Genomic DNA, 24,432 nt, shown 5'->3' on the forward strand with positions numbered 1-24,432 from the left:
AACGCGTCACGTGCGCGTCGCGCACCCTAGACGTTACCAGATGTCCAACTGCGCGGACGACGATTATCGTTATCCTGAAAGCTGTTTCAGGTTATGCGATTTTTATTCACGATTCTGTGCAAAATGCCGGGTAACTTCATCGCTGAACGGTCTGATAAAGTATAAGCAAGAGGAAGAAGAAAATGTCCAACACTTTGCGTTTTGAGATCTTCCTGCGTCTATTTCATGATCGCAAGCAGTCGTGTCCAAATGATTGAAGTGATTAAACAATGAAAGCAAGAGTCCTTTTGTGTCGAGCAAATTAGTGAAAGACTGTAGGAATTCTTGTTTTGCGAACTAAGATAAAGTTATCAAAATATGACTCAACCTGTTCGATCATTTTGATTATCGTTAACTTGTGATTCACAAAGTGAGAAATCACGTAAATCGCATTATGCGATCAAAATAAATCAGTTTTCTCTGATATTTTATGTATTCAGATAAGATGATTAATAGAAAGTGTAATCATCCATAAATCAACAACCACAAAATATTCTGGATGAAATCATTACGTTGCAACCGGTTGCAACGCAACAATCAACGTGATCGAGTCACGCGCGATCCAGCTGACCGGAAAAGCGCGCGACTTCAAGTCGCGTTTCCAGTGGAGTAACTAAAGTCACCAGATCGTCTCGACCAATCGCGCACCGTCGTCGCGGTGGAATTACATAGATCTCTTCAATTTGCACTCCCCACACTCCCGGCCTTTCCTGTTTTCCTTTTCGGAGAGGCGCACGGATATATATTTGTTTCGTTCTAAATGCAGAAAGAGTGCGAATAAGAGAAGCACGCGGATTCGAGATCCCGAGGCGGAAGCGAGGAAGACAAGCCGCTTAGGTGCCTTCTTCCTTCATCGCTGGACACGAGTGTCAATTTTTTCTCATCTACCGAGCAACATCGTCCACGACCTTGTCGGTTTTCAAGGAGCAGTTGAGTGAGTTGCGTTTCATTGTATTCGTGTGTAGGATGTACGCTATACACGCGAGTGTACGGTGTACGTACACACACCTAGCGTATAATGCCGTCATTCACGTTCACGCGCACGCGTGATTACTCGTAATTTACCGGAGTTACGTTAGACCGGATAAACACGGCAAGATGCGCAAATAGCTGTGAAAATGGATAAAAAATTTCAAAGTCGATACTCGTCGAGGACAGATGAATGATGGACCAACAGCCACAGCGCAGTGCCGAAATAACATAAAAACATGAAATGCAATAATTGAAAAATGATACAGCGTTATACACATATCCATATATTACGTATTAAACGTAAATGAAATTGGAACGAGAATGTGATGTTACATATTGTGATGACATATCTTTTTCTCTTTGTGTCCCGAAAGTAAACAAAAATGCATCATAATTGTAATTTATAATTGTAATGATAACTAAACTGCAATATGATTTTAGAAATATTTGCGAATAAAATAAGTTACCATAAAACTATAAATGAATACTATAAATATAAATAACTAGCAAATACTATAAATAATTACTAAATAATAATTATAAATAAGCAAGTAACTCTATAAATAACAAATATATAATACATAATCATATAATACAAATATTATATAATTATATAATTACATATATAATATAAATATATAATTATAATATATAATGAATGTATTACAATAACTAATTTACCCTTTGCGTAGGGTGTGTCATAAATGAGTCGTGACGTCAAGCCGTACGAAAGTAGCGCGCGACTTATTTCAATTATGCGGAACTATTTTCCTACGCCAGAGATCTATTTAAAGTAACGATCTGATGAAAATCACAAAATTGCCGCGACAACTTCAGATTTCTCCGAAAATCTGAAAACCCGAAAAAATTATTTTCGCGCAAAATGTATATTTTATCGAAATATTTTTGCAAGCATAGAAAAATTGCATAACGTAAAATAAAATGCAGAAAATAGATATCTTTGTATCGGTTGTCCCACTTCGATGGGTTTAGACACAGAACGTCGATGATATTTTTAGCTTAATCGCGGACCACCACGCGATCGCTTTCTTCTCGCTTGGCGTACGCAAGCATACACGAGGACGCGAGGACTCTATATCATAATCGCCACTGACTGTGACTGACTCATCTCACGCGCGTTACATTCCTGCTGACGAACGCACGTTGACCAACTATTTCCGTGATCATCGGTCGTCGCGCGATAACGCGATTTCGTGCTATCACGCGCGAGAGGAAGGCTGATTTAACCCAGAGACTTCTTGTTTTTAATTAATTCCTATTATTATTCCTTAATCTGTTTCATGTTACTCAAGTTCAAGTGAGTTCATGTATCGTTCGAGAAATTGTTAATTCGCGAAACCGTGACTGCGATTCAGTTAAATCAATATTTCGAAATCTTTTTCCTCCTCGCCCTTCTTCCTCCTTCCCCGCTCTCTCGTCCCAGTTTGCTTCCTCCGTCCGTACACTCCGTATTAAAGCGAGAGAGATTTAAAGTCGCGATCAAAATGAATAACGCAAATTGGCAGGTTGAAATCGGCGAAAAATTGCGAGAAGCACGCGTTGCCGCAAGACGAGACTCGCGTTGTTTCCCGTTGTTTCCGTTGCCCGTTAGTTTGTTTCACCGTGTCCGTTTCCGAATTTATTCCGAGGCTTCGTGGCCATCGTGATGGCCTTTAATCAGACAATGAAAAAAAGCTCGTCCCATACAATACAGAAGCTTGCAGCAACGTTTTTGCAATATTACTGCAATGCTGTATGGGACGCGAGCAGCAAACAATTATAACGCGTTTTCTCGCGTATTATTCGACGGAGAAATTAGAAAAGAAAGATAGATTCATCGTGATCCTTTTTCTTGTTCCATTAGAAGCTTTTATTAGAAGCTTTTTGTACAATGTACACACACACAGACATGTGCTACGTGTATGATAGCGATCTATATCTAGAGATATAGATTGTTCGAGAATTCGTCGAAATTTCTAATTTTAATACTTGAAATTCACTTAAAATTTTATTTAATGATTAAGTTTTTAATTTTCAAAGAGAGATTCTTCGATTAATCGTGATTCGACGGAGAATAATAAAATTCATGAGGTTTTAAATATCCAAGGTTTTAATGATAATTTCTGCAAAATAGAACAAGCGAGAATTGCTCTGTAACATCAAAGGATGACGTAACTTCAACTTCTAAATTATATCAGCTCTACTCAGATCTAAATTAATGACATCAGTGCATTATTGCGGAAAATTTGTACTGTCAATCAGTCAGTTCATTCTGCAGTAACTGCATGAAGTTTACGACAGTTGCCTACACGATCACGTTGTAAAAACGTTCGGAGAGCAGCGTATTCTCTCTTTCACTTTGTCATTTTTCTTTTCCCTGAAAAAACGGAAGTGCACGTCGTTTACTGCTTGCCGTAGCCTGCAAGTGTGTACGTGTGTGTAGTGTGTGTTTACCGGACGATTTCTACATATAGAGTGACAAAGGAGAACACGTGTGATTTACAAAGAGAGGGAAATAATGCTCATGATGCGACTGTAACTGCAGTTTTTCATTATTCGCGTGACATTCTTGACGTCATCGCCGTCTGCTTGTTTCTCGCGTTTCCAAAATATTAAATCAGGTCAGTTGGAAGTAATTGCAATTAAGATAGTGAAAAGCAGCACACAATAACGACTAGATAAGATGCTCGCTCGCAAAACTATTGTCCACTCTTCATACCGTATCAGGTACGACAATAATTTCCAAAAAACTGAATCTTTCCACCTCGCGTAAAATAAGACGATTGATGGAGATAAGACTTAATTGGGAGTTGCTTTTAAAAATCTGAAATAAAATTGTCTAAGAAGAAGAGAAGTGTGAAGAAGATGGCATATTCTACAGTTATATAAAAATATATATATTAATAAATATAAAATTATATACACATCTTTTTTTCTTCGTCATATTATCTTGTACTAAAAGATAATCTTGTTTGATAGAATTATATACGTTTATTACGCAAATTCTTTTAGTTTAGTTTTTTTTTTAGGTTTTTAGTGTGTGAGTTGACTTATTTTTGTATTAAACGCTTACGTGGTAAGAACATGACTAAATTGGCCGAATTCACCGCTCTGACGAAGTCGTTCTCCTCTCCTCCTTTACTTTTCTACAGTTCGACAGTTTTACAGTTGGGTAAATACATGCGGGAGCATACGATTGAGTCTGTTGTAACTGCAACTGTGAGAGAGAAGAATTCGGTCGCTCAGGGTGGCAAGATAATGCCGGGCCGGCCCTGGTCTTGCACGACCTTGCGGTATGCCAGACTCTCTTCTCACACATGTGAGGAACGAATGACATCACTGGCCGATGAAAGTGTACATAACTGAACAATGCATCACACTCTTCGCTTGACCATTGTATACCGGTGATTGAACTTACTTGCTTTCTTGCTTTCTTCCTTGTTTGCCTTGTTTGCTTGTTCACTTGATGCCGCTTTTTTTCTTTTTGAATAAACAATGCGAAAAATTGAATGAATTGAATTGAAGGGAAGATCGGAAAGGAAGGAAAGAAAAGAATGAAGGAAATGTTTTCTGTCGGACACATTTCACGGTTATTCTCAAACTGATTCAAAATACGATAAGTTTGGAGAACTATCCCCAACAGAAATTTCCAAGGATTTTCTGTAACATTTATTACAAGTCTCTGTTAATTACTTCAATGTTGATTATTAGCTTTTAAACGAATCACAATATACGATTGTATTTTGCTTTATTTCATATACAAATACGTGAATATTTAATAAATTGTGGATTACGTTCAGTCGGAGATTAAGAAATGTTTTTTAATATGTTTCACCGCAGCAAAGTTTTCGATCTCTGTCGACTTTTATGCATCTTCTTGTTCAGTTGTCAATGCATTTCGCAGATTGGACGTGAATTCAGTGAATTCCAATTTCTGGCGCGCAGTAAGCAGATCTGCATTCGTATTTCTGCTTCGTGAGTGTGCCGATTCTAATCAGAGATACGCGCCAGAACATTATCGAGGCGTTCATTCATGATAACAAGTAGCTGAAATAATAGCTTACGGGGTCATATTCGATCGATGAATAAACACCTTGGAAAAGCTGAAGGCGACTTTTAAGAGATACCGATAGCACAGTAACCGGATGGCACGTTTTGAAGAAGAGCATGAGTCACGAATCTCCACGCTCGAATCGAGTGATTTTTCGATGTTCGAGGCCTCTAATCTAGGTTTGCATTGCGTACGGGAGAGACATGTGGTTTCGTCAAGGCGGAGATAAAAGTATTCGTTTAAATGGTGCTTTATAACGAATGGATTGAAAAACTTTATTATTGATTGTCAGTTTCAATTAGCATCAGATTTAGCGCAGAGAAATCATGCAATACAAGTTTACTTTGTACAATTTTATATGTATTATATATTAGATATATCATATAAAGTTGTCATATAAAACTTTCTTATTGGAATTTCGTATTGGAAGAATTTAGAATTTAGAATATAGAATATATATGTATATCATGCGTATTGTGTGTTTACATATAAGAAGTTATTACAACAAATAATGCTAAAAAGAATCATGCAAAAATGTTGAAAACAAATCACGCCGTTTAGATATTTAGATATTTCTGAATCGATCGGCAAAAATTATTGAAGAATTTGAATATATACTTTTTTCTATCTTTTTATTTATATAAGATTAAATGTATTACCAACTGAATAAGTTATAAAGAGTGAACAAGTATCCCATAATATTGTTTATTTTTATATATTCGAGGAAGCTAAATAAATGAGATAGTGTTGCTTAAAAATTGTCATTTAAAAAATAATAAGGAAATGGCATTTCATTAAGAGGACCGAAAGTTCAGAATATAAAGTTTATTATTCAATATTTAAAAATTAGAATATCTATAGTTTGAAGTCTATTATTTATCTAATCCACAATTTAAGAAGTTCTAAGTCTTGAAAAATCCGGAAACTATCTCTTGGAAAATTTGATATTTTGATGGTATTTTGTCTAGAATTATCTCTCAAACGATTACTTCCTCAAACGCAGATAATATTCCGGTAGTCAATGTCAGATATGAACAACGGACAGGATTCCGATAAACAGTCTTATAGTCTCGTTGCAACGTGTCATTTGCAGAAATTGCAACGATAAAAAAATATTAGCCGTACGAAACAAACGTATGAGGAAACCGTCAATTGGGCTTCATAAAACCTTCATTCGAGGCTATTAAAAAGTAGTACAATCCGATGTAATGTACCCACGTGGGGTACGTCCAATTGACGTAGGCGATAGGTGATTTCGTCTTGCTCCGGATTTACGAGATGCACTGGAATTCCGTTACAACCATTGAGCAAAGTCGAGTGAAATAATGTCTCAGATAACAAACAAAGGATATTTGAAGGCACTCGTCAAGTTTCGTACCTGGATTATATCTCGAAATATTTTCTTTCACTTTTTCACAGATTCTAATATACTGTGTTGTAATATATATTCGTCTCGTTTTTTACTGTTTTTAATCATGAACGGTTACAACCGACATTATTAAAAACATTTAAAAAACGGGATGAATACAGGGTGAGGCACCTAAAACAGGCCACCTGAATATCTCGGCTGTTATTGGTGATAGAACAAAATGTGTCAGACCAAACTTGCATGGTTTCGAGGGACACATAATTTGTTCTAAATAGTTTTTTATTAGGTGGACGCGTAGAGGTCATATGAAGGTTAACTTCGTTTTTTTAAATGGTATGATATATTTTTTTACGTACCATCTAGTAGAGCGTTTGAAGATGCGCACATTGATCTACGGGTCAAAATCATTCAAGGTCACTGAAGGCCAACTGCAAGGGAAAATAATTTACTTTATATTGCCTAGAGTTCTCTGCTATTAAAAATACCGTAAACTCAGAAATGAAAGTTCTAGCCCTTAGAAATTTTTTCTTTTTCCGCGAAGTTCTGAGTTGTTGTTATCATTATTTTTTATATTGCCTAGAGTTCTCTGCTATTGAAAATACCGTAAACTCAGAAATGAAAAAGTTCTAGCCGTTAGAAATTTTTTCTTTTCCGAGAAGTTCTGAGTTGATGATATCATTATTTTTTATATTGCCTAGAGTTCCCTGCTATTGAAAATACCGTAAACTCAGAAATGAAAAAGTTCGAGCACTTAAAAATTTTAGCCTTCAGTGACCTTGAATGATTTTGACCCGTAGATCAATGTGCGCATCTTCAAACGCTCTACTAGATGGTACGTAAAAAAACATATCATACCATTTAAAAAAACGAAGTTGACCTTCATATGACGTCTACGCGTCCACCTAATAAAAAACTATTTAGAACAAATTATGTGTCCCTCGAAACCATGCAAGTTTGGTCTGACACATTTTTTTCTATCACCAATAACAGCCGAGATATTCAGGTGGCCTGTTTTAGATGCCTCACCCTGTATATGTTACAACTATAGTTTTACGACATAAACATTTTCGTAAGTTTATATAAACAATTTATTTGTATTGCATTGTTTGCACAACAGTGTGAGCAATTAATGGGTAAATTACGGATTTTATTAATAGATTCGTTATTAAATTACGAATAAAATAAAGAATAATTTAATTAATAGATTGCCCACGTGATTGACGTGTATACCTGCATGTGCGTCGAGGTAATCAAAGCTTAAAATCCAATGCAACGATTATGTACTGATAATGATTCGTTTTTAAACTTTGATTGCCACATAAATTCCACAACGAGCGATAATGTCTTACTCAGAGTGAGTTTATCTAATACAACTTCATGATTTCAGTAGAGACTCGTGAGCAATCGTGATCCACGAGATGCATGTTTGGCTTTTTCATGAATGATCGAGGAAGATTCCAGCAGTCGTAGTGGTCGTTCTTGATGACTGCGTTACCATTGATTTAGGCGGACAAATCGCGAAACAAAGGATACTTATTAGCGAAGAGAAAAAGTATTATCGGCGAAGCATGGTCTTCTTGTGTTTTTGACATGACACTCATGTGTGTATGTAAATGCACACATAAATGCAATATAAATGATCTTTACAAGGCGATACGCGCGGACGATGACCTAACAATTTCAACGACATAAACAATAGCATATGTAAGCGATATCGCGGCAAATACATACATTGTACATGCAAGAGAGTAGCTTCCGTCATCGGCCGACTTGTCGAGGAACTAATGCTCTTGATTTCTCTCTCTCTCTCTCTCTCTCTGTCGGTAGAAAAGTCATGCACACGGCACCTCTATTCCTTGGAATAGTCTTCAGTCATATTTATAATTATTGTATTTTTACTTGTTCCGTTATTTTTGTAATTTTTGTTTGGAAGCCATATCATTTTTGTTTGACTGATGTTAAGGCAATGTGTTATGCAAATTTGTTTTTTTCGACATTGCAAGGCGATATGGGCTAGTACCCAAACTCATTTTAGTACCTTTTTTAATAAAAAAAAAGATATTTATAATATATTGATTTTATTGGTTTCTTTCGTAATTGCGTGAATGACGTAATAACGCCAATCCGTAACATTGTTCAAGGACGTGTGTTGCACTGTACTTTTTTCCCGTCTATCTATTTCTGAAATAATTCTTTTTTCTTCAATGCAACGTATACAGAACCCTGACCATTTGACCTGAAAGTTCGTGTTTGTTTTGTTCGCAGACGGGATCAGGGTAAGCCGGAAGAAGAAGAAGAAGAATGTACAGCCAAAAATATCCTGCGCCGAATCCTCCGCCGTTGCACGCAACGGCACCACAACCAGAACAAGGTAACAATTGAAAATTCGTCAATCGCACGGGATTTCTCTTCTAAGTGTTTTCGAGGTTTAAGCGAAAGCTAAGCATACGAAGCATAAGAATTTGATATTTGCACTAATATACAAATTAATATACAAACATGTGGTTCAACTAATTAAATTCCAGCGGACTTGATTCTTTATCGCAATTCCCTAACAAGAATGTAAATAGAAAGTAAACATTTGCTTAATTTGCTGATAGAATCAGTTTAATATAACGGAAACAACGATGGCAGGTAATTCAGACTGATTATCGCCGTTTCGTTGTCGTTTTCTTATCATGAACCCGATTCGAATCTAGATAAAGATGAAGAAAATTCAGTTGGCTGACGATTCTCTAGGGTAGTTGCATTTGCAATCCTCGAGTTCGCTTTAACAGGATTAGCATTTCTCGATGCTTTTGTTTTCGAGTAATTCTGTAGCCAAGAATATAACTAGTTAAGTAACTAACATAAGTATCTAGATAAAAAAGATATAAACATTATGTATATAGTTACTTATCACGATTGATATAAAGCTAAATTTTATATAAATGTTATCGTACAATTTCTATTTCTAAGATTTCAACCTGATCATTTTATCAACGTGATAACACAATTAAAGAAGATAATTTCATATAAAATATACCTTTTTGTCACGAATTTACGATTACACATAAAAATGTTTCTTTGATGCTTTTTCGGACATGTTAAGTTGTGTTTTTTTCTTTGTAAAATATAATATATGTATAATGTCAACTTCACTGTCAAGTTTTAAATCGTTACCATATGTATCAATATAATTGCTACACATACATGTATCACAAATGTTGCGTTTTGGAATTACAATTTTTTAATAATTATATGTATGTAATATCGCAATTTTAATGAAGCATAATTATCATGATCAATTAACGATTATATAACACGACTGACTTCAAAAGTGCTATTGGCACGAAACTGTCTACTTTGTGTTGCTCCATTGCTTTAATTATGATATTCACGATTGGAGTACGTTCGTGATTCTCCATCAGCAATCATGAGCCAAACATTGCTCTTGTCATCTATAATTGCAGTTTGCCACGGGAAACTCAAGCTCGCTATTTTATCATATCATGCAATCTATACAGAAGAGCAACACGTGGACGGATAGTCGCGAGCACCGTTTGCCGAGAGCACGACGATCAGTATAAAGTAGATAATAATCGTCTTCGTTGATGATGGTGCCGTCATCCAGAGAGTCACATTCGCTGTTATCATTCGCGCAAGTAACGATGGCGCCGAACTTTTCAACCTTCGGATATATACATTTCCTCACGTCTGTGTTGTTGTTCGTCGAGATACAAGATAATCCCACGTGTTTGAATTGTGGAAATATTCTGATAAGCGACAAGTCGCACGAGTGATTATTTGATTCTTAACCAGTACACAGCAAGTATCTTACCTGTTTGGTTGTGACACCTGAAAGAGGAGAAAAGTGGAAGAGTAGTAGAATAAAATGATATTTTGAGAGTTTAAGTAAGAAATTAAATGAGTTTGAAAAAAAAACGAAAGAAAATTGAAATACTATGAGAGAAATGGTCGAATATTTATAAACAGAATTTGCACAATTTGCTAACAATTTTTCTGTTCATGTAAACTTTTAATTAATTTGAAAATATTAAATCCTTGGGTTCTTCTGATTAAAGAGAAAGAGAGAGAGAAGGAAAGAGAAATTCTTAGTACTGAAGATGGTCACTTCCATATGTCTGCGATTTCAGTGACGTATTGTTTTCTGTATTTATCTTCTGGATGATAAACGAAAAAGGAAAATATCCAAGCTAAAGGAAACGAGGGTGGCCACGGAAAAGTACACAAGTTTTATCTTCATCAAGCCTCAACGAGGGTGGAGAAAGCGCATTAAAGTAATCATGTGATAACTAATTGTTCGTGAGTGCTGGTGTCTCAGACGCGTCTCGAAGATCGCTGTGATATTTTCATAAAATTAACAATCAGTATCGAATAACTGGTAACAAGAACTTTTAAACAAAAGATTAGAAGGTTGCATGAATATAAGTGAATAAATATCGAGGAGTGTTAAAATTTTTAAAATTTTTAACTATAATATTTGTGATTTATTAATAACATCAAATAGAAAAGAGTGTTCATTAGTGCTTAAATCGAATTTGAGAATTCGAAGGAGAGCCAAGTATTTCTGTTTAGTTAATAATCATGATAAAAGAATGAATAAAACTGGTGATGACAACAATTATTGAATTATTGAAGAATTAGACTTAGCAACAGAGTGTGAAGTTTTTATAGTTTAATAAATAATTTAATAAATACTTCAGTTTTAATTTCATTAATAAAAAGCGTCCAACGCTGTATAAAAATACAATCTGTGAGTGATATTAAGACATGTTGAATTCTGCGATGGAATCCGAATACTTCGAGACCTCATGGAAAATCAAGGTTGTACAAATCCGTAGATGGTTGAAAACTCTCTTTCAAAGTGCGATAGATCGATGTTACAAACCCAAGAAGAAGGGCTATACCAGATTTCTCACTGACGAAGAGCGGAGGTGTGGCACGATTATTTCTTAAATGTGTATTTTGCGCTGTGTTATGCATCTATTACAGGGAACATATGTATATGTTTACTTGTGTTCTTACTAAATAATGATAACGATTAATTTTATTCGAATATATATTATTAAAATATTATGAGTATATTACTGATATTACGGTATTTCTGATATCATTCAACTGGCATTGCCAACAAATATAATCATGAGCTAATATGTATGATATAAATAATGTCTATATAAATCTATATTGATTTTACTCACAATTCGATCTTCGTCTTTTTTTGGGGTCAGATTATTTAAGAATAATTATATTTTCGTATTTCTTAAGAAATTTACATTAACTATCGTTATTTGCGGATTCGTAAATATTATAGCATGGTAATTCAACGTCACTGTTTATCGTTTTCTTTTTTCCTTTGTGTACTTTCAGTTGGCTGGTCTCCACCGAGTACGACATATCCCGCCGGCTTGCAATACCTTATGAACCTTGATTACCTTTTCGTGAACCAGAAAATTGAGTTGCTTCAAGGTGAGCACTCGGCTTTGCTGAGAGATAAAAATAAAGCGCTCCTCTTTTGTGTATATTCTCCAGATCTGCACAACTTGACGAAGCGATTTACGACTGAATTCCTCGAATAGATGGCCTGTGCAAAAGAGAAACAGAGAGAGAGAGAGAGACACGCGCGCGCGCGCGCGCGCGTGTGTGTGTGTGTGAGATAAACTTACTTTAATAGTTATATTATTATACATGTACAACATTGTGTATTGCTTTAGCTTTTACTGGATGGGAGACTAAGAACAGGTACACCATTACAAATCTTAATGGCGAGACGGTATTCTACGTGGCTGAAGAATCGGACGTTTGTGCACGATTGTGCTTGAGCAAGTACCGTCCCTGTGAATTTGATATCTTCGACCAAAACCGGCAGCAAATTCTTCGCATAGTACGACCCTTCAGGTGCGACAGTTGTTGTTGTCCGTGCTATTTACAGGTAATTTTGCTCTTATTGTTAGATTTTTTATTACGTATATTGTATCTGTTTCCTGCACAGACTGTTTCAAAAACGCTTAAGAAAAGAACTTTCACTTAGTTCCACTTTTTGCATTATTCAAGGTTTCTAAAATCAATATTGCTCCTTTAAAAAGTAAATAGATTGCTATTACATATAATCATTTACAACTATTTAAAATTGTATATCTTTAATTTTATATTGGATAATAAAAGTTCGTAGCGCTTTTTTAATGAAATTCTAAGACAATTATTATATATATGTGTACAAATATTTATTTAACGATATACGCGTCGTTTTGTTCTCCTACCATTTGCCATCTTGACGATAGGTTTATCAGCAGGTTCTGTCTTTCAGAATATGTCATATTTTTCATAAAAATAATCATTATTTTCATTACTTAATTTTTATAATGAACCATTTCTCATAAAAATAAATGTACTACTAAACTTTTATGCTTTACTTTTATTATAATCCAATATTATATAAATCTTAAAAATTTTTTACTTCTTGACAAGAAAAAAAAATAAAAAAATAAATACATTAAAAATTAAAAATCTGTTTTTATTTAAAATGTAATGTCTAATTTAATATGATTATTATAATAAGAGCGTGATAAAAACTAGTTGAGAACCGTTAATCTGTATTTATTACAGTCACTAACTTCTGCACATGTGTGTGCCATCTGCCAGCTTTACGTTTGACAAAAAGTTTGCCACACTGTATTTAAATATTTGCTTGATTCGTTAGAAATCGCAAGTAATTCTATTCATCTTTGGCTAACTTTCATTAAAGAAAGAATTTATTTTATATAATTATTTTTACAATATCACTTTTCTTAATTCAGATACAATATGTAAGTGCGCGCATGCACGCACACACGCGCGCGCGTCAAATAACCTATTAAAAATTAAATTGCTAATAAATTTAATTTTATTTGAAATTAGAAGATTAATAAATATCGTAGTATATTAAAACTATTTATTGACAAAAAAATATTTGACTCTTTTATGTATAACGTAGCTTCTAGTAGATGATTTAATAAATATGATTGACATTATTTTTTATAGACTATAGAAGTATATTCTGGAAGTACTCTGTTGGGCAGTGTTACTCAAGAATGGAGTCTTTGGCGACCAACATTCTATATTCGCGATGCTTCTGGCGAACCGGTATTAACAATAAAAGGACCAATCCTTCGGTTTTGCATAGACGTTAGCTTCAAGGTACATTTCAAAGCTTTATTTGCAAACCTCTACGAACATCTGCAGATAGCTATGCATAAAATAATATCTTTAGGATTATTCATAAATGACCAAATTTGCAGGTCAAATCTATGGATGAGAAGCATCGCGTCGGTGTAATCCAGAAACAATGGAGCGGGTTTGGTCGAGAACTCTTCACCGTCTCTGATATGTTTGGTATTAGTTTCCCGCGCGATCTTGATGTGAAAATAAAGGCCGTACTGCTGGGAGCAGCTCTTTTGATAGTGAGTACCGCTTGAAGTATCAAAAGTATACAAAAGAGAAATGTTATGTCTAAATTTCTTAAATATTAAGTGAATGTAAGTACACTCATTTAATTAATAATTACTTTTCTAATATTAATTTATAAGTATAAATTATGATATCAATGTAAAATATATTAATTCTCATAATTATCACATTAATAACAATTTTACCAATCTAATGGCCTCTAAAGGAAGAAGATTATTATATCGGAAGCTAAGAAGTCACTCAGCTTTAGTTTTCAAAATATAATTAATAGAAATTTGATAAATTTATCGGCAAATGGTCAGCTCAGAAGTTACCTAACAACTCTTAACATATGTTGGTAAATCCATCAAGTAAAAAACCTCGAGTAACATCCAACAATGTAGTCGTTGTGCATTGTTTATAACAAAATTATTAAAAGAAAAGTTTAATCAAAAAATGTAGCATTTTTATAATAAAATAATAATATAAGAAGATTATATGTATAATATATATGGGAGTGATAGAGAAAAATCCTGTGCGAAAAAACTTTATTTAACTCAATTCTAATTTGTCGAGTTTTGTCTTTGTAAATTTTAATTGTGATTGACTTAAATCTAATACAGAATACTTCATTTTGCGTGATAATTACGTAAAATTTACGTTTCCTTTTATTGAATTTATTTTATTCAGATCTAATGAAAGTTTTTTCGATTAAAGTTTTTTGGTGACATTCTATTTATTACTGTTGTCAAAAAGAGTTTTGTCAATATTTTCTCAAGTTTTCTTTTTAATAACTTTAATGATGATTTAATAATCAACTTTAATGAACGATGTCAGATGATTAAAATCTTTTAAACGTAACTTGTGGTTATGACTTCGATAATATATTATTAATAACTTCTTTATAAATAATATAATAAACGAAACTAGGAACTTTTTTAAAGATTGCTCAATGTCATGATCTAACCAGATATTAAAATCATTGAATTCTGATTTTATTGATATATTTATTTATTTTGTTATTTTCGTGTCTACAGCTATCTTACAATGTCTACAGCTTTAAAAGTAAACGATGTGCAAATTTTGATATTGGGTTATGAATCTTTAATGATCTGTTTCTTTCAAAGTTTGCTGAATGGCCATTCAAATCATTGAAATCCTTGATATGAATAATTATTTTAACTTTTAATGTTTTTTTTAAATATTTCAGGACTTTATGTATTTCGAGGAAAACAAGTGAGGTTTACAACTCCATTTTTAATTGAAAAAAGAAGTTAAAAGTAAAGTACTTACACTGGATTATATTTTCGCCAAAAATACTTTGCGTGCGCGTGTGTGTGATGTGTTAAAGTATTTAGAAGACATATTTAGCTATAGTTATTAGAGATGTTCTATAATATGAATGAAAGCAAATATTGAATGTGCACATACTCAGGATAAAATTTATAATTACATTTATAATTAAATTAGCTATGACTGCTATAGCTGCGTTCCGATATTCACTGCCAGTACTGAAAATCTATAGTATACGTGACATACACTATAGCTTTTCAGTACTGACAGTGAATATCGGAACGCAGCCTATATTAGCTATGGCTACTCATATTTTCTAACTACTTTAGAAATAATCTTTACTATTTTATATATATATATATATATATATATATATATATATATATATTCTTGGCCAGAGCTTAGTATAACTAATGTTGGAGATATATATATATATACAATACTTAGATAATCGGATGTCTTCGAAGCCAGAATTCGATCTTGTTAAGCTCTCTATTTTCCACAAATGTTGTAATTGCTGCGTACATTTACATCGTTATGTCAATTTGCAACGTATTCCTTTTTCTATTTAAGTTACAAATTTTAAATATTAAAATTACAACGGTAATGGTAAATAGTGTATACATTATTATCCAGTTTTCAAGTTATCACTTCTATAAGTGAAAAATATTCTTACTTGATGTATTTTTATACATCTTTATAAAACTTATATAACTTTATTAATAGAAATTATTATATTTAAATTAGTATTTTATATATAATGTATAAAAGTTATAAAGCTACAAAGAATAAAACAAGCATGTTCGCAAATCGTTAATAAATATAATATATATTTATATACTTATTCGTAATTTTAATTTTGTAAGGTTTTTCTATACATGTATATTGAACTGTTTAAGATGACATGGAAATATGAGTGTAATATGTAACTTGGGATTTTTTAAATAAAAAGTTTAATGCAAAATGATCGAACATGCAACAACTCCGGAGACGGCAGAAAATGGAAATATCCGAATAAAATCTTTTGCATTGCAGTTGGAAAGAAGCTTACACGAATCAGCACAGCTTTGTCCGAAAAATCTGAAATGCTTATGGTATAACCAAAATTTATATCCATACATTGAAGAACGAAGTACGACATGTATTTGGCAGAATAAGAACACAACGGTATACGTAATGTGTATGTCTTTTTATTTTCGTGTTTCATTACTTGTATTTCGTACATTTGGTTGTCGAGTCGGCTGATAGTACACTGTCTATATGCCGCAGCGTTTGGCTCGCGTGTTTCGTAGTGCGTGTAATATTTTCGTCGCGCAGATGTTCTTCCTGTTGACTCACTCACGTAGTAAAAAAGAGAATGAAAAAACGTGAATACGTTGCTCCACTCCATTCGCAGCACCAGACTAGAAAACCGCCAAGTACCGGCAAACGGCACTCTCGACTCTTTCAGGTTCCGTTACGGATCGTAATACGGACAATTAAATATCGTCGTTGAATGAATATTCCTTAAACAGCGACTTCTTCCCTCATTTTTTTTTCTTATCTCGTTTTAATCACGACAATCACGACGAATCGCAAGGGACTAGCACTAGAGCATTACTAAGTGTGTGTGAGAACGCGCGTGACTATGTATCATCGGTAACGAATATATATGTATATATAAAAGCAATTGCGACAAAAGAAAGTTAAACAAAATTTGCAAATACACTACATCCAAGAAAGGTTCTCTCAATTTTTCAAAATTACGCACTAAAACAGAAACGAAAGGAACATGTGAATAAAACTAAAAATACTGTCAAATACAACGCGCAGAGTACGATGCAAACTATTTTATAATTTTTTTTCTTTTTATTGAATCTTCTGGATTTTAGTTCAACGTACTTTTCTTTAGTAAAACAAACAATGGGTCTTTGCGAATTGATAAGAAAGAGAGATATAGAAAGAAAGAGTAATTATTAAATTAAATTAAGTATAGAAATTAATAATAGAAAGTACATGTTAGTAAATGTTTAAGAAACAGCAGAATGTTTCTTCTTCTCCTCTCTTTCTTTCTTGGCTGGCGGGTTAATTTTGTAATTTTAATCATTTTTAATAATACAATAAATATTACGTAAAGTTGATTTTTCTTTATTAATCTACAGACTGCGGATAATAAAAAAAAATAACGCATGGTAACACGAGAGCAGTTTGCATCGTACTAGACAGTGCTAATTGTACAATATCAATATAGATATTAACATAAAGACGCGAGAAACGCGGAAATGTGGCTGGAAATGTTAATGCCGCCGGCTACGAATCTCGGACGATTCTCAGAATCATTCACTCGACAAGTTCTTTCCTCGGAATAAAATTTGCGCGCCGTTGACATAATTTCCAGCGTGACGTCACGTAATACAGTATAGCGTCCGACGAGGCTATGACGGAGGGAAAACGAATACAGTGTCGGGGAAGTGCCAGGGAAGGGGCCGGATTTAGAGGCTAGCCTCGAGCTTGATGAGTTCGGCGATGCCGTCATTCATCTCCTTCACAGCCTGGTATTCGGTGAGGCCGAGGCGGCGCTTGTTGGAGATATCGTAAATGCCACCCTCGGCTTCGGTGTGCTCTCCGCGCGTGCCGCGCACCTGCAGATTGTACTTCGCCGCGACCTCCTCGAGTTTGGCCTTGTTCGCCGCGAGCTTCGGCACCTTGATGTGCACCGAGGCACGCACCGTCGTGCCCAGATTCGTCGGGCAGAACGTCAGGAAACCGAAGCGATCGTTGTGCGAGAACGGCAACCGCTTCTCGATCTCGTTCACCGCCGTCACCAGACGTCGGTAGACCTGAAGGAAGAATAAATATTAGATAAAGTCGATATTTTGAATGTATACGCAACTTCATTATTTTGGATATTCACATAAGCACGCAATTAAATCGAAAATTCAACGACAAATTTAGATTCTTAGCAAAACTAATATAATTATTTTATGATAATATTTTTTCAATATTCATAGTCTCTATATTCTATAGGCGCGTTTCTAAAAATTGTTTAATGTAACGTACAAAAAGAATTACGCCAATATATTGTGTTAAAAACGAGGAATTAATAGTAGAGAAGATTGTCTTTACCTGTCCAAGATCACCACCCATCTGCATGGAGATGATACGGAGATGGTCCTCTTCGTTGCACCAGACCAGGAAGGTCTTATCATCGTTGTGGAATATACCACGTCCAGTGGGCCAGAAACGACAGGCATTCGCTGCCTGGAGGAAACGGTCACCCTCCTTGAAGAGGAAGTGATCGTCGATTAGTTTTTGCTGCACATCCTTGCTCATGCCGGTAAGCGGGTAAAAAGTGCCCTTAAGTTCACTGGTGAGGCCCGACAACGTGCTAGAAACTTTTTCTTCCATCTCTTTGTACTGAGCCTCGGTCAAGCACGGGTTGAAGGGATATCCGTCCAGGGAGCGACCACATCGCACGCGAGTCGACACGATGTATTCACCCTACAAGAAAAAGAATTATTAAATAGCTATTTTATTTGCTATAAGTAAATATTTTATTTTCTCTAATATGGGATGTTAATAAAATTGTATCAATATCTTTCTCTCTCTTTTGATTCTTAATTATATTTTAATAAATAAACTATTTTGAGATATATGGCGGCGATAATGGTACGTGTAATATAATTCAACAATAAAATATAGAAGAGAGAATATAATATTCAAATGTTATTTATATTCAGCCAATGTGACTACGCTATACAATTAAGTATGCAATGAGTACAACTTAGATTAAAACATTTATAATTAATAACGTAAAGTAAATGTTTATAAGAGACTTACAGCCGGATCAAGATTGCCGAAGCAGTCGACATCGCCAAAAATCTTTGGGTGGGTGCTTGTCGGTTTTTTTGAAACCACCGTGGTAATCATCAATAATGGGGTCGAAAATTTCGGCGAACACGGTGTATGCCTCAGCGTCGGGTGCATAGATACCAACACCAGAATCGTGATTCTCCAGACCGGATTGGATAACGTCCAGAAGAGTGGAGCCAAACGACGTCTTCCTGGTCTTGAGTTGATCAAAGACCTCCTTCGTCAGATGTTTCTTCAATAGCGATTTGCTATCGGACGCCGCCAGCTTGGCATAGCCGGTTTCCAGTTTGTCCAAAACTGCCGCATCAACCATATTGTTGCTCTTTTTGCTTTAACAAAATGTTGAGCAATCTCATTAAATGTAAAACTTTTTATATCTTAAGAATAAATAAATAACTAAACATCAACTCAATTGAAGGGTTTACTTCAGTGACGCAATCAATTTAAAATAATTTATAATTAATATTTATAATTTCTGCTATTTTCTCTATTTTTGTAAGATCACATTTTGTGATAAATTTTTTCGATTTTTTCAATTGAATCCTTCAATTGGTGGCATCATTTTATTTTGCTCGTCTTAATTATCATAGTGTGCAGAACATCGAAAATATGTTTTATTATAGAGTTTAAAAAAGGATGCTTGCAAATGTATATAATTAGTCGATTGCATTCTTATGACATTATCCAAATGCGAAATGATGACAAGTATTTACCAAACATCTGTCACGTCTTGATCTAAATACCTGTAATTAATTCGACCTAATCGGATCAGAATTTTTATCTGAGTTGAATCATCGTACGACGTGAATCAATGTTACTTTATATTTTTTTCAACGACGCAATATTACTTTATCCATTGCCTTACATATTTTCTTCGAGTATTTTTAATTTCTCCGGTGCAGCACATGTGCCCTGTTGTTGGTTTATCTCTCTGTGCTGTGCGTTTATCTCTCTATCTCTAGGATGCACTATTCGAATTTTATCTGTTGTTATTATAATTAAAACTATTAAATATTGTCCATTACTATGTAATGTAATGTGAACCCAAATTATACAATAAAGTAAAAGTCTGGTGGAATCATTTAAAATAAATTTAAGTTTAAAAATCGAAGATTAATTTCGTCAAATTAAAAAAAAAAGAAAAGTAAACACAGATTATTGTTGCATTACATTTCACTGAATTATTTTATTCCGAATTACTGAAAGGATTAGAAGCGTAATTATTTATTGCACATAAATACGGAATTATTTACACGTTTAACGTAAGAATAATTTTAATTTTCGGCAAACTTGCCAGTCTTATTTGAAAGAAATCCGAGTACAGTCATCGAAGTGCATCCTAGATTCGAAAACCGAATGAGCATACGTACACGTCGTTCGGCATTGTCGGTTTGTTGGACGTTTTGTTGGTCCTCCGACTCGCATATACCCAGCGACGAGCATACGCCGCCCATTGCTCGTCGAGATACAATTATGCGCCGATCGTCGCGTCGATTTGAACGAGAAGAGACGAGACGACAGTCTAGCTCGTGCGAAATCCTTTACGCAAATACATGCGGGTCGGGCACGATGTCACGTTAAACCATCGCTACGAGAACGTCGCACGAAAATCCGGAGACGGCATAAACCCGAGAGAGCACAGCCTGGCAAGTTTGTTAGACAATTATAAAAATCCGAGAGCTCAGTTAAGTATCGCAGTTCGTGATATCCGGTTTACCAGATTTACGTTATAAGATTTCGTGATAAAATTATCACGAAAATTAGGATTACTATATTTCCACACTATTTTTTAATATGTTATTAATATATAACAATATATTGGATTGTAATATATTTATCCCGTTTTTTAGTGTTTTTAATGAATATATTACAACCTATATTATTAAAAATACTAAAAAACGGGACGAATATATGTTACAATCCATATAAATTTTTAAGTATCTTATTTTAGGCGTATTAATTCTATGTAAATTATGGTTTTCAATACACTTAAAATAAAATGTGAAAACGCATGTGCAAAAATTGATACATTGATGAAAAATAAGAACGTATAGAGAAATAATCGAGAATGCCAAGAAGGAAAAAGAAGAAGAAAAGAAAAGGTGAACTTTTTCATCCCGCTCGGGATGACTTTCTCACGGATACGTACTCGTCACCCGACGTGGTATCCTTCGAAGTACATCCGCCCATGTCGCTGCGACGACGAAGACGGCGTCCCTGTCAAGCGAGATACGAAGCCGGATAGAAAGAGGAAACAGACAAAAAGAGAGAGCAATCGCGTATCAAAGGCAGAAAGAATTCTCTCACTAATTGCTTGATCGTCTTCGAAAAGTGCCTTTTAGAACGCGCCAAGTCAATTCTTCACGTTTTTCCAGTTTCCACACACGCGCAACGACGCTCAAGCGGACGACGAGCGTCAATTAAGTGCGCGCTTCCGGTGCACGAAACGACGACGAGAGAGCGCGCGCGAGAAAGAGAGAGAGAGAGAAAGAGAAACACGGGGTGTGGTGGACGAAGGCGAGAATCCTCGTCGGAAGAGTAGGTAATCTTCGGCCGAGCGATCTCGTTCTTCCAATCGTGACGACACACTACTACACTTGGCCCTTTCCCCCTGATTTCTCGAGCGAACCGGCGAATATCTCTTCAATTATCGTCCACCCGGGCTGATGGGAACTCTTGGAGCTAGCTCGCGGTAGGTCGAGGGTCAAAGGTCGCGGCCGAGAGACCTTTTCGCTCGTATTTACTCTCCTCGTATGCGTTTCGACCCTTCCTCTCGACGCGTGTGCCTGCCCTGCGTGTCTGGCCCTTCTGAACCACCCTTCTGGCTGCTACTGCTGCCGCTACCGTAGTTGCTGCTGCTGCTGCTGGATGCTGCGCTCTGCCTTTCCGGCTCCCGCGTGTCTCTCCTTCGAATGCGGAGTGTGCTCTGCTAATGTGCGATCCACGAAGTGGTGGTGCTCCACGTTAGTTCTCGCGTTAATTCCGGCCGCGTTACAGGCACGCTCGCGACACGCTCTCGCACTCTGACAGCGACTGACAATTTCCCCGTGCAACGAGTGAATGCGGATTTGGAAAGTATGAGGATCCGGGTTGGTGATTTGCAGGACGCTTAAGTGAGATCTTGAAAACGTAAAGCTTTACTACTAAAAATGAGGGTGTAAATATTTATTCGCGAGAGAATAGAAACTGCCATTGGGCAGAGATATCACATCAAAAGCCGAGTAAAATATTGATTTATTCTTTGTAATTATTAATATTATTCCGAAATAGTGTAAAAATTAATTCATAATAATTAATATGGAGAGATTAAAAGTATAACTGAATAATCGTAGTAAAATTTTGAGGATATAGCATACTCTTGATTTCAAAAAATGAACAAGATATTGGCCAATGAAAGAAAAAATGTATTTTGTATTATTCTCACTCCTTAAATAAATATATTTGTTGAAGCTAAGTAACACAGATGTACATAACACGAATTAAAAATATCATGAATCAACAACAAATATTTGAATGGTTAGTTAACGATATAAAACAATTGCTATTGTAAATTGTCCTATAATGTATTACTATTAAATATTATTAAAAGAATTATACAGTCTATAATTTTGTCCACAGGAATCCTCAAGAATCCTTCATTTACTCATAGTTTATCAAAGATGATATAACTGAATACTTCGAACAATACGCAGGACACGCGATGAATTGCCCAGCTTTTATATATGCATTTCCAAGAACTCTGACAGTGCGTTCTAACGGACAATTAAAACGAAGATGTGCAACGAAAAGGAACGAACAATTGGGAACTCGGAAAAAAATCAGCAAACGTATCGAGAGCTATCACGTCACTAATCTCGTAAGACCGCGGAAAGACAATACGAGTCTCGAGATCTCGTTATCTCGGACAGATAGGAAGATGGGAAGAGTCACGGGAAACGTCTCAGCCGGCGCGATGAAACGCATTTCGTCGTTCGGGAAGGCGAATGCGAGCCACGAGATGCTGCGACGACCGGATGATCGTAAACGAGATGATCGCGGACGAGACGAAACGGAAGCACCACCTCTTCGCTAATTCTTTCGATGGCTCGCGTCACGTTTCCGGCACTTCTTCCTGTCTCCTCGTCGGATTTTCGCCAGGCGCGCCCTCCACAGTTTGTCGCACAATGCGTGGATATAAAATATAATACGTGTACGTGTACGTGTGCGTGTGCGTGCGAGCGTGTGCGTGTGATCGTTTAGTGACACTAGGGGTGTGCGAGCTGACTACACGACTGACTAATTTGTGCGGATTTCTATATGTATATATATATGTATATGTATATCGAACTTTCCTTGAACGGTGATGAAAATTTTGCTTAGGTGTGTGGTGTGATGTGAACACTACAGTCTCTACGCTATCACTAAGCAGGAGGCATTCTGCGTGCCGTGGTTTCTTTCTCTGTCTCTCGCTCGCTCTCGCGCTCTCTGTGTCTCTTCCTTCAACTGGCTCTCTCTCTCTCTCTTTCTCCCTCTCCCTTTCCCTCTATCTCTCTCTCTCTCGTTCTTTCTTGTTATCTTCGTCTTTCGCATGCCCGAAACGTTCCTCGCTCGCTCGCTCGTTCTCGAGCTACTCCCTACTCTGTTCAGGGTGGGGCACGCCGTCCGTCCAGCGGGGCACAGAAGGATACCCGGTCGATAGCACGCACCTACCACCCACCCACACCGTACGCCGCACCGGTGCCGCCGAGGGCGAGCGGGGAAGCTCACGCACACTCACGCACGCGTGCAACACGCGCGGTGCACCGGCGCGGTGCGCCGCGCCGGTATGCCCGCTCTCGTGATTTTTGGAAATTTCCCACTCCCAGAATCTCGCCGGCCGTAAGTGTCCCAATGTTAATTGAGTAATATTAATAATGATAATGTCGATAAGTGCGTTAGTATTTATTAATATTATACTGCAAAATTGGAAAGTTAAAAGACAAAATTGTTTACGTAGTAGAAAATCGTTGACTATCAATTTTACATTTAATTTTTCGTATATTTTTATCAATGATTCGACGACAACGAAGATGACAAATATAAACAAGAAGTAAATTTTAAATGTTATGCAAAAACCTTGAAGAACGAAGCAGCGACATGTCAGTGGCATTTCGGTATTCCGATAATTTAAGTATAGCTTATTCAAGCGTAGCGAAACCGCGAGAGCATATTAGCGTGGCTGCTGCAATCGTATTCGCATTCGTAAAATCGATAGCATTGCTACAATGGAAGACGTCCAATTCGGTAAACACGAAATTTATTCGTGTAGAATGCGGAAGCAAATGTAATGTGATAGTATCGTCTGTGAGATATACACGTTTACACATTATTAATAGAGATTAAAAATTATATTATAGATGTGCAAATTAATTCAGTTCTTTTCTTAAAGAAAAATTGAAAAATTTATAAA

General features: G+C 35.8%; 2 protein-coding genes and 1 long non-coding RNA gene across 6 annotated transcripts; 2 read left to right on the forward strand and 1 right to left on the reverse strand.

Moving 5' to 3' along the window:
• The first annotated feature begins 36 nt into the window (after window positions 1-36).
• Window positions 37-16,902, forward strand: LOC105286783 (phospholipid scramblase 1). 4 transcript variants are annotated; one of them, XM_026971942.1, is made up of 7 exons: window positions 37-973; window positions 8,697-8,802; window positions 11,805-11,903; window positions 12,149-12,366; window positions 13,455-13,610; window positions 13,712-13,873; window positions 15,070-16,116. In XM_026971942.1, exons 2-7 carry the CDS (start codon window positions 8,733-8,735, stop codon window positions 15,097-15,099), a joined length of 735 nt encoding a protein of 244 aa, XP_026827743.1. In that variant the 5' UTR covers window positions 37-973; window positions 8,697-8,732; the 3' UTR covers window positions 15,100-16,116. The 4 variants fall into 4 exon arrangements, with proteins under 4 accessions (XP_026827743.1, XP_011350283.1, XP_011350284.1 ...); XM_011351981.3 differs by lacking the exon at window positions 15,070-16,116 and adding an exon at window positions 16,188-16,902 and having other exon boundaries at window positions 682-973; XM_011351982.3 differs by lacking the exons at window positions 37-973; window positions 15,070-16,116 and adding exons at window positions 3,614-3,632; window positions 16,188-16,902.
• LOC113561377 (arginine kinase-like) lies at window positions 16,323-23,423 on the reverse strand. The gene is given in 6 exon segments (XM_026971934.1): window positions 16,323-17,971; window positions 18,258-18,632; window positions 18,972-19,010; window positions 19,012-19,333; window positions 21,154-21,930; window positions 23,066-23,423. Coding segments are annotated over 5 exon segments (1,125 nt in total). The 5' UTR covers window positions 21,195-21,930; window positions 23,066-23,423; the 3' UTR covers window positions 16,323-17,623.
• On the forward strand, window positions 21,940-22,930 carry LOC105286781. Its single transcript, XR_895311.1, has 2 exons — window positions 21,940-22,133; window positions 22,623-22,930. It is a non-coding gene; the product is annotated as an uncharacterized LOC105286781 (long non-coding RNA).
• Window positions 23,424-24,432: the final 1,009 nt, after the last annotated feature.

The sequence above is a fragment of the Ooceraea biroi genome, chromosome 1, assembly GCF_003672135.1.
Source record: "Ooceraea biroi isolate clonal line C1 chromosome 1, Obir_v5.4, whole genome shotgun sequence".
Lineage (NCBI taxonomy): Eukaryota > Metazoa > Arthropoda > Insecta > Hymenoptera > Formicidae > Ooceraea > Ooceraea biroi.

Bases quoted from the DNA above. Each gene is read 5' to 3' on its own strand.
- LOC105286783 (XM_011351981.3), top strand. From the start codon at position 8,733: ATGTACAGCCAAAAATATCCTGCGCCGAATCCTCCGCCGTTGCACGCA. The intron at 8,803-11,804 runs GTAACAATTGAA...GTGTACTTTCAG, and splicing joins GGCACCACAACCAGAACAAG to TTGGCTGGTCTCCACCGAGT. The intron at 13,874-16,187 runs GTGAGTACCGCT...TTTGCATTGCAG, and splicing joins TGGGAGCAGCTCTTTTGATA to TTGGAAAGAAGCTTACACGA.